We start from the raw sequence: 14,390 nt of genomic DNA, 5'->3' as shown, positions 1-14,390 counted from the left end.
CCCTGGTTGTTGCTTGAATGAGCAACAAATAATACGTTAACGCTGTACCAATTTATTTATAAGATATGTGTGTAATATAATTTCCGAACTTAGATAGATATAATAATATAATTAATGGGCATCAGCTTGAATATTACGCAAAGATACTCCCGCATTTATTCACTGGAGGCTGGAGCGTACGCGGGATTTCCCGATTTAGCCTCCTAAGTACTCTGCTTCTCCTCTTCCTCTTCGAACGCCGAGACCGGAAACGCTCTGGAGAGCCCCGCAGGGGTGCCGAAAGTGATTTTCCCGGAATTGGGGTCCTGGATCGAAATATCACAGATAGTGACCCAGATCAGGAGCTCCTTGCTCTGGACACCTATCAGCCTCTTCATCCGACGGTCTTCCACGAACGCCGTGACCTCGGTGTCGTACCACACGTTGCGACTGATACCTTTGAAGTAGTGTGTCTTGCTCTTCTTCTGCTTCAACCATATGAACCCGGAGGACTCGTTGTAGCCGATTTCGACGATCTCGTCCAGGGGGAGCAGGCCTCTGGGGAGGTGGATTTTCTCGAGCAGCTCCTTGGATTTCTGCTTGCAGATCGCCTCACCGGTGTACACCTCCGCATTCTCGCGGTGAGACGAGATTACCTGGGACGACATTTCGACGATTCACCTGCTACAATATATGTTTTTTGTTAAATTTCGAGCAGTGATCGTGGAGGGGTCGAGGTTAGGATTTATAGACGGAGAGACGGCTCCGTAATTACGAAAATATCCTCCGATGGGCCGTGAGAGGTGGATTCATGTACACCGATAAATTAATGTAATCGTTGGTAGGGTGGGTACGGTACGACTACGGTATTGTATATCGTATCGAAAATATCCTCTGATGGGCCGTGAGAGGTGGATTCATGTACACCGATAAATTAATGTAATCGTTGGTAGGGTGGGTACGGTACGACTACGGTATTGTATATCGTATCGAAAATATCGGTATGAAATTTTTCTATATCGATACCGATACTGGAAATTCGGTATATCGAACCTTCGGTATACCGAATTTTCGGTATGAAAAAAGTACATACCGGTACCGTACCGACGCCGAAAATTTTATCGGTATATCGAACTTAAATTTAAAGAATTACCGAAATACCGAAAAAAATATATTCCGTATCGATACCGATATCGAAATTTTCGGTATCTCGATTTTTTCGGTATGCTATTTCGGTATTTTTTTTCCACTCTTATGCGCAGCCATAACTAATTTCTCGTATGTATATATAAAAAAAAATATTATGATTTTAAAAATATTTTATAACCTTTTAATTATATATTTTTATATTTTTCTTCTCATCGTATCTTTATCTCCTATATTTTATTTTTCAAAATTGATAATTTTCGTTTTAGGTTAAAAAAAATCACTATTTTCATCTTCTTTTTTTTATGGATCACGCACATTTTATATGTCACGTCCTTACAGTATGTATAAACTTTTATGGCAATTTCGTGTTAAATCTAATGCTTTATTTAGCCAAAAATAAATAAATAATATGTTGTTAAATTACATGTGTCCATTAATTAATAGAGAATTTTAGATCAGTTATGATTCTCCTTCGAGAAATAGAAAAGTGATAGAGATCCAAGGGTGACGGTATTGCGGATATATATCAGTTAGATGGGTTGACTTGATTCATATTTACATGAAATATTTTTAATATAAAAATAATATTTTTTCATTATTCGATTCGAAGATCAGTCACATAAATTTTAAACGTCAGATGATCTCGTATGAGTTTTCACGTAATATAGTTAATATCTAGTATTCATGAATATCTTTGTAATCGTGAAGAGCACTCGATCTTGGGTTTCATAACTTCCTCCGTTTATGTTATGAGAAAATTGATAATATTATAAGGAGTATGTCTTACGGATCTATGTACGTGAGATTCGACTCAATCTATATTTGATGTGAAAAATAATATTTTTCATGTATTGAATAAAAAATATGTTTCACAAAATTGACCCTTGAAACGATCTCATAAGAGTTTTTATATTTTATGATCATGATTTTCAAAACAAAAATTTAAAAATACTAGAATAAGTATATGTTATTTATATAGGTAAACATACATAAGATAAATGCATGATATTCTAAGACCAATAATATGATCACAAATGAAATATTTTTTTCTAGGTAATTTTTTTTTTAACTTCATCTCTCACTTCATCTCACTTATCATATACTAACTGATATTGACGCACACGATACCTATTGGATAAACAAAATAGAAAATAATTATTTTTCGAATTTTAAATAAAAAATTCGATTTTTAAAATTAAAATGGTAGATGAAAAGAGAATGGAAATAAAACTTTGGAATATAAAGTTGGGTGGTTAAGAATGCAGTGTATTATGCTAATCCTTGTCTTTGGGATGAGGCACCAAACTTTGTGGATGCCATTCACACCCCGATATGTACTCGTTCTGATCATATTTTTATAAGACAAAAACTTGTGTGAGACGATCTCTCGGGTCGAATTTGTGAGACGGATCTCTTATTTAGGTCATCCATGAAAAAGTATAATTTTTTATGCTTAGAGTATTAATTTTTATTGTGAATATGGGTAGGGTTGACCCGTCTCACATATCAGTGTCCGTGAGACGGTCTCACATGAGACTCACTCTTTCTATAATAGATTGGGTATGTTTCTCTCAAAAAATAATGGGAAAAAAACAAATTTTAATATAAATACGAGATGTTTAATGGAACCAAAAAGTCTTAACTATGCTAGCGAAGATAGCTATAACTAATGTTAGTTTTTCAGGCATGCTAGAGAAAATATTGGGGCTGATGTTGCCCACAACCCTACCATATATCGACAATCCCAATGAAACTTTTATTCAATTTTTCAATTATCTAAAATATCATTTTGAAGCATAACAGAGTAAGTGAATATCGATCAATGGTTAAAAATTTGATTTTTTTATAAATATTTTTTCAGATGAGTCTCACACATGGTTTGTTCAATATGGATTACCTGATTAGCATGATTTGTAAACTATTTGTATTAGCACGTGAGTTTACCTAATATACACAGAAAGAAAACAGTTGCATGTCTCACATTATAAAAAATAGATTTTTATAATAATTTTTTCAATGCATATTTTTCCCCATCTTGTTCAATTTGTTTTCTCAATTCATATGAATATTGTAAAGTCAATTATAATTACACAAAACTCATATGAGACTGTATCACGAATTAGTTTGTGAGATTACCAATTAATGAAAAATATTATTTTTATTCTAAAATTATTATTTTTTATTCTAAATATGGATCGAGTCGACCAATCTCATGAATATAGATCGATGACACCGTCTCGCATAAGATCAACTCTTATTAAATACAAGTGCATGTAATGTAAGTTGAAATTTGCACGTGACAATTCCAATGAAAAAATTAATTAATATAGTGTGAAAATAACAATTGCATATTTTTATAATTCATATTAATCATTTAAAAATCACTAACTTTTAAAAACATAATTTTTTTTCCTTTTTTATTGAATGAATACAAGTAGATAGGATCAAGTGTTTGTCGATTTATCAAAAATTATTTAATGTTGCAATTTAAATTTATATCGTATAACAGCATAAGCACCACAGCTCGATTGCTCTCTCAGCGAGGACAATTATTTCATTTCGACTATCATTATCTCAATAGTTGCACTTCTTGTGATCAATAAGAAACGAACTCGTGACCTTGGCTCTGATAACAATCGTTGAACCGATCGTTTGTCGTTTTACCAAAATTTATAGCTGATGATAATTGTGCAACTTAATCTTTTATACTATATAACAACACAAACACAACAGTTCTATTCTCCCAACAGAGACAATTATTGATCTCCAACAAAATATTTTTTCATCATATTCAATCTCAATTATTAATGAACGTTCTTGGGCATCATTAATAATTTCTACATCTTTTTTACTTTATTTATATTCTTGTGATATTTTTTCTTTTGGCAAATTTTTTTTGACTATAAGTATGCATTTTGTAATTTCTACAATGTAATCTCAACATATCATTCACAATGTCATGTAAATCAATTTTTTTTATTGGATAATCAAAATGAAAATAAATTGGACGAACGATGATAATTTGATTATTTTTCAACAGACTTTTAACACTCGAATTTAGGATTACTTTGTCACTATATGAATATTTACTTTACCTTTAAATCTGTTAAAATTTTAACCGATATGCTTAATTTAACCAATAATAATTCTCCTATGAGAATTAGATATACGTTTCCTAGATGTGAAAATATGCGTAAAATTATTTACAACCTCATCTATTATTTTAAGAGTAGGTCTCTTGTGAGAGGTCTCACGAATCTTTATTTGTGAGACGGACCAACCCTACCGATCTTCACAATAAAAAGTAATACTCTTAGGGTGTGTTTGGTTGAGTGGATTAAATAAAGATAGATTAATAGTCAAATATATATCGTTAAAATTTTAAGATGTTTTAATAATCATTTTGACCCGGTTTAAGATCCAATTTTATTAATCAAATTGTTATCCATAAAATTGGATCTTAAATCGGGTCAAAATGATTATTAAAAAAACTTAAAATTTTAACGATAAATATTGGACTATTAATATATCTTTATTTAATCCACTCAACCAAACACACCCTTAGCATAAAAAATAATATTTTTTTATGGATGATCCAAATAAGATATCAGTCTCACAAAATATGACCCGTGAGACCGTCTCCCACAAGTTTTGCATTTGTTTTAATTATTGGTCTCGAGCAACTACTATATGTTTTAAACCATGTTTGTTTATTTTTAAATGTATTTTTGTTGTTTAGAGAAGTAAGACTATATATTTAATATTCATTCATTCATTACTGATTAAAATGAATTCAAGTTCACCAATAATAATGTAATAAAAAAATTCACTCTACTCTGTCTTATTAATATATAAATAAATATTATGTTGATTTAAGATATGATATATAATTTCACTGTAAATAATTAAACTATAATTGAAAATCCATGAATTTCACATCCCAAACACAAACCTACTTTGCTTTTACTTTTACAACTAAAAATCGAATTAAACCCAAACCCAAATGAATCCAAACCAAATATCACGAGATAGTTAGCAAAATAATATTTATTTAACTTTTTTTAATAATATACTCAAATATATTTAATGAGAGTTATTTTCCAAAAGAGTATGTTTCTTGTTAGACGGTCTCACGAACATTTATCTGTGAGACGAGTCAACTCTATCGATATTTACAATAAAAAATAATACTATTAGTATAAAAAGTAATATCTAATAATTTTGTAGATGCTCCATCCAATGAACTAATTCTAAAACTCACAAAACATACCAAAATATCGAGGTTAAGAATTAATCTTTACAAGTTTAAGTGTGCTTCATCGAAACTTAAAAGTAAAAACGTACCCATATAATTTAAATCATCTGGAACAAAATAATAGTTAAAATCATAAAAAAATCTAAATATTTAAGATTAGATGAATAAATTTTATACCAAAGAAAATAAATGGGCTCATATTTTTTTTCGCGGAAAGAATCTAAGATCATCTGAAAATAAACTAAAAGAGATTCAATATTTTATTTATAAATAAACAAGGTCACCCACAAATTTTTTTCCCCTTATTTTTGACCAAATTGTTATATTTTTTAACCAAAAAGTGAAATATGGCTCTTTCCAATTGTTTGCATTTATTGCAATGGGAAATATTCGAATCTCCAATCATCGAAACAATTCCAAGTACAGCTTGCTAATATGCAACTGGCAACAAACCTAACCACAGCTGCCAAGCTGTCAGCTTTTGTCTGCTTTCCCCTGTCCCATGAAACCAATCAACTTGGTAATGAATCTCCAATTCTGTGCAGACCCTTTAAATTTTTTGTTAAAAAAAGAAAAGAAATCAATCATGGGTTTCAACCCACATCTTTAAAAGATACCCCTCGCACTTGCTGCAGCTCCCGTTAACAGATAATGACAAATCCGAGCTTGCCCATTTTACTTTGGGCCCTCCAGCAATGGCCCCACCTTGCTTAAGATTGTGTCTGTATTCCATTGTAATTTGTTCGAATACTTCTACTTCGAACATGTTCAGCTTTAGCTTTGGTTTCATTCGGTCCCGTACATATGCGAAGGGGAGCTGATCTCTTGGGTTGAATGCTTCCAATTCATTGAACAAGAGGCACGAGAAAAGATTGGTCGCCGAGCTGTGTTTCCTCAAGATCAGAGCGCTATCTGGCACGTCTGCAAGTTTGTGTATTGAATAATGTAAGAATTAATATAGCAGTTGATTTACCACGGGGTGCACATGTAGAAGTAACGATCCACACCATACCTGTGGGATAAGGCTTCTTTGAGGACCATGGTTGCAAGCCGTTTTCGCAATATGTCTCCATTTGGATCTTTAGTCCATTCACGTCCCACCATTTACTCCATCTGGCGGTTGCCATGGCCTCTTCCATCGTATGCAAAAAATAGGGGTGCTTCGATATCGCCATATCCACCTTCTCCTTCACCACGAGTGAGTGGATCAGAAGTAGAGGATCGACCACCAGCTGCAGCTTCGCGTCCACCCAAACGCTGTATTTGGAGTTTGGGAAAAGGCGATGGATCAGATACTTCGGTATCATTCCATTCATGGCTGCATTTTGATATAAGTCTTCATTCGAGACCTTGACGATTCTCCATGCACCAATTTTGTGTTCCTTTGATTTTCTTGAAATCAAGTTATGGAAGTCTAGTCTTCTGTGTGTGGTGTCATCTACGAACATGAAAAAGCAAACGTCGTTCAATGTTTTGGATCCTAGGCCCTTCGGCTGCCGGATTTTGTCGTGGTCATTGAATATAGCAGAGACTACTACTACTCCGTCGCACTTTTCCATGGAAATTCGATCTGAAAATCCAACCAAAACAATGAGGACCCGACTATATATATCTCCACAGTGTCACACAAACTCGGTACCGCGTTTCCACGTCCACTGTATAATTCATATAAAACTAGCAGACATCAAACAACCCAACAATTTACATACTGGTTGGAATAATTCCCTTGATGGAGAACAGATTATAGTTTCACATGCAATGAATGAAGAGGACTTTACCATAAATGAAAGGCAGCCAAAACAGTTGAGTAAAAGAACAATCATACAGCATTAATGGCTTGTTGATAATAAGCCAACGGATAATTCGGCTGTGGGGGGTCGTAAGAGTTACATGTCATGAAAACTTATGTCATTTTATTTTATCAAATACATGATAAAAATTTGTTCTTTGTGTCAAAAACAGGAGAAGAGACAAAGAAGGGTCTCGACAATCCCAATGCATGGAACTAACCAGAACTGGTAATTGGAAATGGTGTAAAGAATCCACACGGGATTACAAATCTATCGTCAGGATTATTATCAAAATAAGATAATCTCTTGTCAATGCTCAAATTCCCACCAAAAGTTTCTGCATTCCCCTGCGTATACTTCAGACCATGCCTACCCAACAAACCTGACGAATTCGCACATAATTCTTGAATTTCCTTCAAAGCCACCCAATAATCTAACAAAAACGAAAGCCCATCAACAAAAAAAAAAACAGAATTCCAAATCAACATTCGGTCTACAAGAGTACATAATCATTGTTTTGTTACCGGAAAAGTAGACCGGGAAATCACAGGAGGAACGCGTGGTGGAAATGGCGTACTTGTGTTCACCATAGGATGATGGGTAGGAGAAGAGAGGAGCCTGGATTGGGTCGAAAGGGGATGAGCGGAAAATGCATTTGGTGGCGGAGAAGGCGGAGTATCCGGCCAAGAAAACGGCGGAGAAGAGGTAGATGAAAGAGAAACAGAAGAGCTTGGATTGGAAGAGTGGCGGCGTAGAGAACATTGGTTTCCCCATCTACTGCTCCATGACAACAATTTTATCCAGAAACTCATCACTTTCATCATACATATTATGTCTTCTTTTTCGTGATTCCAATACTTTTTATAACCACCAACCCCTTCGACTATTTAATTTATCTAAAAAATTATGTGTTTTTTTTTTCAATGATCTCACTCATAAAAAAAGACAAAAACTTATGTGAGACGGTCTCACGGATCGTATTTTGTGAGAAGAATCTTTTACTTAGATCATCCATGAAAAAATATTATTTTTTATACTAAGAGTATTACTTTTTATTGTGAATATCAGTAGGATTGACCCGTCTCACAGATAAAGTTTCGTAAGACCGTCTCAGAAGAGACCTACTCTATAAAAAAATATTAATTTTATAAGATGTTAATGATAAAACCTACATTTTACTTTACTGTACCATCTTACGAATAAAGATACGTAAATTTATTTTATAATAGACTTACTCTATAAAAAAAATCAGTGTATATCCTCCCTCCATGTTATTGTAAAAGCTAAACAAAATAAGCTCAAAGCAATGATATTTTATTTGTTATTATATTTTAAAATTTAATAATTAATAAACCATGGATCCAAAGAAGAAAAGTTTTCAATTTTAGTAATATATATAATTAATTTTTATCATTTACAAAAATGTTCGCCAACATCATCAATGTCATCGGTCTCATGTCAATGTCATTAAAAAAATACCAATATTTAAAAAAAACAAAAATAACAGTATAAAATTGATGCGAACTTCGAAAATAAGAAAAATATATATATTTTCTCCTAATAATAATGCTGAGATAATTGACGTGAAATATAATTTAAAAACAGCTGCCAAAAAAATTCATAGATGCTTCCAAAAGGCCAAAAAAGAAGATGTGTTGTGAATAGTAGAGAATATAGAGAAGAGAGAATGATTTTTGTGTACTTTATTCATCATAGGAGACCTCTATTTATAGAGTAGATTTACAAACTTGAATAGGTAACAATATCAATAATCATCTATAATATCTTTTCTATAACACTCCCCCTTAGATGATTATCGACTCATTAAATTACTTCTAAGAGATGTGGGAGTTCAAATGTTGCCTCGTTAAAACCTTGTCAGTAAAAACCCAATGGGAAAACCTGAACGAAGGAAAAAGAGTACAACAATAGATACTCCCCCTGATTTCAATCATCTGAGATCCTTCAACTGATGCATCCCTATCTTGTGCACCAATTTCTTGAATGTTGAAGTTGGTAATGCCTTTGTAAATAAGTCAGCTACATTGTCGCTTGAGCGAATTTGATGGACGTCAATATCACCATTTTCTTGAAGCTCATGTGTATAGAAAAACTTTGGTGAAATATGCTTTGTTCTATCACCTTTGATGTAGCCTCCTTTTAACTGCGCAATGCAAGCAGTATTATCTTCGAATATTACTGTTGGGTCATCTTTGGCTGTTGGGAGTCCACATGATTCTTGAATATGTTGTGTCATAGATCTCAACCACACACACTCCCGACTTGCTTCATGCATTGCAATGATCTCAGAGTGATTTGAAGACGTCGCTGTTAAGGATTGCTTCACCGACTTCCATGATATAGCAGTGTCTCCTCGTGTAAACACATAACCTGTCTGGGATTTAGCTTTATGTGGATCAGAAAGATATCCTGCATCTGCATATCCAACTAAAGGAGACTTTGATTTTGTCGAATAAAATAATCCCATATCAATTGTACCCCGAAGGTAACGAAATATGTGTTTTACACCATTCCAATGTCTTCGGGTTGGACATGAGTTATATCTCGCTAAAAGATTAACAGAAAATGATATATCTGGGCGAGTACAATTTGCGAGATATGACAGTGCACCAATGGCACTTAAATATGGTACTTCTGGACCAACGATTTCTTCTCCATTTTCAGGTGGTCGAAAAGGATCTTTGTTAGCATCAAGTGATCGAACATACATGGGTGATGCTAATGGGTGTGCCTTGTCCATGTAAAAGCGCTTTAGTATTTTTTCTGTATATGATGATTGATGAACAAATATTCCCTCTTGCAAATGTTCAATTTGCAATCCGAGACAAAATTTTGTCTTTCCTAAATCTTTCATCCCAAACTCATTTTTCAAGTAATTGGCAGTTTTAGTAAGCTCTTCTGGAGTGCCAATAAGATTTAGATCATCAACATATACTGCCACAATTGCAAAGCCCTCATCTGTTCTTTTTATAAAAGCGCATGGACAAATAGCATTATTTGTGTATCCTTCTTTTAACAAATATTCACTAAGACGATTGTACCACATGCGACCAGATTGCTTTAATCCATATAAGGATTTATGCAGTTTTATTGATAACATAGCTTTGGGTGCTTCACCATTTTCTTTCGATAGTTGGAATCCTTCAGGCACTTTCATATATATATCACTATCAAGTGAACCATAAAGATAAGCAGTTACAACATCCATAAGTCGCATATCAAGAGTTTCTGATACTGCTAAACTGATTAGGAATCGAAAAGTAGAGGCATCCATCACAGGTGAATATGTTTCCTCATAGTCAATTCCAGGTCTCTGCGAGAAACCTTGGGCTACGAGTCGGGCCTTGTATCTTACAATTTCACCATTTTCATTCCTCTTTCGTACAAAAACCCATCTGTATCCTACTGGGATTACATTTTTAGGTGTTCGTACTACATGTCCAAACACTTTATGTTTTTCTAGTGAGTCTAATTCAGTTTGTATGGCCTTCTTCCATTTTGGCCAATCATCTCTTTGTTGACAATCCTTAACGGATTGTGGTTCTGGGTCTTCATCATGTATGATGTCAAGGGCGACATTTAGGGCAAAGACAGTGTCAACAATTGTGTTATTTCGATCCCACAATTTTCGAGATGATATATAATTTATTGAAATCTCATTATTTTCATGAGAATTTGATTCTTCAGGAATAATATTATCCAAGTTTGGTTCATTGATCTCTCTTACTATATCATCCAAGATTTCTTCTTCGGGAGCTTTTGAATTTTCTTTCTCTTGTACCTTTCTTTTTCGAGGTACAATATCCTTTGAACCAATTGGTCGACCACGCTTCTGGCGTATTTTAGATTCATTTGCAGGTTGAATAATAGCTGGTCCTACGGGGACATCAATTTTGCAAGGGGTATTCTCTGCATGTATATGTGACTTTGTCACATTCTTTGTATTAACAAAAGCATCGGGCAATTGATTTGCAATTCTTTGCAGGTGAATGATTCTTTCAACTTCTTGCTCACATTGATTATTTCGAGGATCATAATGAGATAGTGTTTTCTCATTCCAACAAATCTTTTGTTGTTCTTCGGGACACAACTTTATTTCCCCTAGATTTGGAAATTCCAATTCATCGAAGTGGCAATCTGCAAATCTCGCAGTAAACAAATCTCCTGTTAAAGGTTCCAAAAATCTAATAATAGATGGTGAATCATATCCCACATAAATCCCAAGTCTACGTTGTGGGCCCATTTTGGTTCGCTGTGTAGGTGGGAGAGGGACTTGTACTGCACAACCAAATACTCGAAGGTGAGAAACATCAGGCTCTCGACCATAAGCAAGTTGTAAGGGTGAGTATTGGTGATAATTAGTTGGCCTTATACGAATCAATGATGCAGCATGTAATATGGCATGCCCCCACACAGATGATGGAAGTTTGGTTCTCATCAATAATGGTCTAGCAATTAATTGCAAACGCTTAATGAATGACTCTGCTAAGCCATTTTGTGTATGGACATGAGCAACCGAATGCTCAACTGAAATCCCTATTGACATACAATAGTCATTAAATGTCTGCGATTTAAATTCAGCAGCATTATCAAGACGAATTGTCTTGATTGAGTGATCTGGGAATTGAGCTCGTAATTTAATAATTTGCGCAAGTAATCTAGCAAAAGCTATATTTCGAGTTGAAAGCAAACTAACATGTGACCATCTAGTAGACGCATCAATCAATACCATGAAGTATCGAAATGGTCCACATGGTGGGTGTATAGGCCCACAAATATCCCCATGGATTCTCTCCAAGAAGGTTGGGATTTCAACATCAATCTTTATAGGGGAAGGTCTTATAATTAGTTTGCCTTGTGAACAAGCTACACATGGATAATCATTGTGTAAAAGAATCTTCTGGTTCTTTAGAGGGTGTCCATGTGAGTTAATTATTATTCTGCGCATCATTGTTGCCCCAGGGTGACCAAGTCGATCATGCCATAATTTGAAGCTCTGTTGGTCAAAAAACTTCTGGTTTGTGACAATGTTTGCTTCGACTGTTTTTATTGTTGTAAAATACATTCCAGAAGGGAGTGCACATAATTTTTCTTTTATCTGCTTCTGGCCAGATATAATAGATGTTATGCAAAGGTATTCGAAATTATTTTCATTTAATGTTTCAATATGGTATCCATTTCGGCGGATGTCTTTAAAGCTAAGCAAATTTCTACTGGATTTGCTTGCATATAGGGCATTTTCAATATATAGACTTGTATTATTTGGTAAAATAATTTTTGCCTTTCCATAACCTTCAATAATTTTTGATGCACCCGATATTGTTGTAACATTATTTTCAGCTAATGTTAACTCCAAAAAATACCTTTTATTTTGAAGAATGGTATGTGTTGTACCACTATCCACTAAGCATTCATCCTGACATATCATCGTTAATCTAAAATAAAATATAATTCAATAAGCTAAATACAATAAATAATGTGTAAAGCTTTCAAATGAAATATTTTATTGAATAATGAAAACATTTATTGAATAACAAAATAAACCTCCATGACAAATCCTAAACATGAACTGAACATCAAAATAAAAACGAGACCACGATAACCTAATAAACAATAGAAATTCAAAGTAGGAACAAGACCAATGAAAGTAATTACTCATTATTTTCTAACACACCACCACCAATCAAATTATCTATATTTCCATCTGGATTAGCAAAGAAATCAGAGACGTCCAAGTGAGTTATATCAATTGGATCATCATTGTCCACAAAATTTATCTCCATTTTTCCATTTTCCTTGATTGATTTTTGATATAGATCCACAAGATGTTTTGCCGTACGACAGGTACGAGACCAATGCCCTTCCATTCCACATCTATAACATTTTTCTTCATATACTTTGGAACTCTTTTCTTTTGCTTCTTCATTATTGGAATTCCATTGCTGGTGGCTTGTTTTATGTTTCTTTCCATTTTGTTGCTGATAGTATCTTCTTTGGCCACGCCCACGCCCACGCCCACGTCCACGTCCACGTCCACTTTCATTGTTATGATTTTTAGTGGAATTAGCATTCACTTCAGGAAATGCAATTTCATATTCTTCAGGAAATGTAGTTCCATTTGCTTCAGGAAATGGTGTGGATCCAGTTGGGCGCATTTGGTGATTTTTCATGAGCAGCTCATTGTTTTGTTCAGCAACTAGTAAGCATGAGATGAGTTCAGAGTACCTTTGAAATCCACGTTCACGATATTGCTGCTGCAGGAGCACGTTTGATGCATGAAAAGTGGAGAATGTTTTTTCTAACATGTCTTGATCAGTGACTTTCTCTCCACAAAGTATCAGTGTGGAACTAGTCTTGAATAATGCAGAGTTATAGTCACTTACGGACTTAAAATCTTGTAACCGTAGGTGCATCCATTCATATCGGGCTCTTGGGAGAATTACAGTTCGTTGATGGTCAAATCTTTCTTTTAGATTTTTCCAAAGTTCTCGTGGCTCTTTCACAGTGAGATATTCGACTTTCAACCCATCATTGAGGTGATGACGGAGAAAAATAAGTGCCTTTGCACGGTCCTGCTGGGACATTTCATTTCCTTCTTTTATTGTATCTCCTAAATTCATAGAGATAAGGTGGACCTCGGCATCCAAAATCCATGATAAATAATTTTTTCCAGTCAAGTCAAGTGCTTCAAATTCAAGTTTGGTGATGTTCGCCATTGCAACTTAAAAAAAAAGTAAAAATTATATAATTAGAATCATGACATAAATAGAGTAAAATTGCATTACTATTATTGAAAATAAATATTATAACAAATTATGCATGTTACTACTTTTACTATGCAATTTTGAAATTTTGTTATTCTATTTGTTAAACTAACATCGATGCAGGTGTACATTGAGATGTGCTCAATTAATAATTTATGTATCTATTACAAATTGCACTAAATACAAATTGTAGCATTATAAACTAAAGAAAATAAAACTCTTTTACGCACAATAATTCTAAATACGTAAAACAAATATCACAGAATTCTGCCCAACTAAATTTCAAATGAACTTTATACAAATTTCAAAGTAAATTTCAAAGTCACTGATCACAGAGATTTGATTAGATATACAAAATCCAAGTAAATTTCAAATGAACTTTATACAAATTTAAATAATTTCAATAGCATCGGGATGAGATAACTTGAAATC

General features: G+C 33.9%; 3 protein-coding genes across 3 annotated transcripts; all 3 read right to left on the bottom strand.

Annotated features, from left to right (window-relative positions):
• Positions 1–32: 32 nt before the first annotated feature.
• LOC140836717 (uncharacterized) lies at positions 33–720 on the bottom strand. Its single transcript, XM_073202436.1, has one exon. It carries the CDS (start codon positions 645–647, stop codon positions 204–206), a length of 444 nt encoding a protein of 147 aa, XP_073058537.1. The 5' UTR covers positions 648–720; the 3' UTR covers positions 33–203.
• A 4,894-nt stretch (positions 721–5,614) lies between these two features.
• Positions 5,615–8,041, bottom strand: LOC140836715 (alkaline ceramidase TOD1-like). Its single transcript, XM_073202434.1, has 4 exons — positions 7,698–8,041; positions 7,394–7,606; positions 6,396–6,953; positions 5,615–6,304 (listed from the first exon to the last, which is right to left on the bottom strand). The coding sequence occupies exons 1-4, from the start codon at positions 7,945–7,947 to the stop codon at positions 5,964–5,966; spliced, it is 1,362 nt and encodes a 453-aa protein (XP_073058535.1). The 5' UTR covers positions 7,948–8,041; the 3' UTR covers positions 5,615–5,963.
• Positions 8,042–12,845: 4,804 nt separating this feature from the next.
• On the bottom strand, positions 12,846–13,910 carry LOC140837383 (uncharacterized). The gene has a single exon (XM_073203518.1). The coding sequence runs from the start codon at positions 13,908–13,910 to the stop codon at positions 12,846–12,848; it is 1,065 nt and encodes a 354-aa protein (XP_073059619.1).
• Between the last annotated feature and the right edge of the window lie 480 nt (positions 13,911–14,390).

Source organism: Primulina eburnea, chromosome 7 (genome assembly GCF_022965805.1).
Source record: "Primulina eburnea isolate SZY01 chromosome 7, ASM2296580v1, whole genome shotgun sequence".
Classification (NCBI taxonomy): domain Eukaryota; kingdom Viridiplantae; phylum Streptophyta; class Magnoliopsida; order Lamiales; family Gesneriaceae; genus Primulina; species Primulina eburnea.
Note: the sequence above shows the minus strand (reverse complement) of the source record. Positions and strands in the feature narration are given on the sequence as shown.

Bases quoted from the DNA above. Each gene is read 5' to 3' on its own strand.
- LOC140836715 (XM_073202434.1), bottom strand. From the start codon at position 7,947: ATGGGGAAACCAATGTTCTCTACGCCGCCACTCTTCCAATCCAAGCTC. The intron at 7,607-7,697 runs GTAACAAAACAA...CGTTTTTGTTAG, and splicing joins TTTCCCGGTCTACTTTTCCG to ATTATTGGGTGGCTTTGAAG. The intron at 6,305-6,395 runs GTATGGTGTGGA...ACAAACTTGCAG, and splicing joins AAAGAAGCCTTATCCCACAG to ACGTGCCAGATAGCGCTCTG.
- LOC140836717 (XM_073202436.1), bottom strand. From the start codon at position 647: ATGTCGTCCCAGGTAATCTCGTCTCACCGCGAGAATGCGGAGGTGTAC.
- LOC140837383 (XM_073203518.1), bottom strand. From the start codon at position 13,910: ATGGCGAACATCACCAAACTTGAATTTGAAGCACTTGACTTGACTGGA.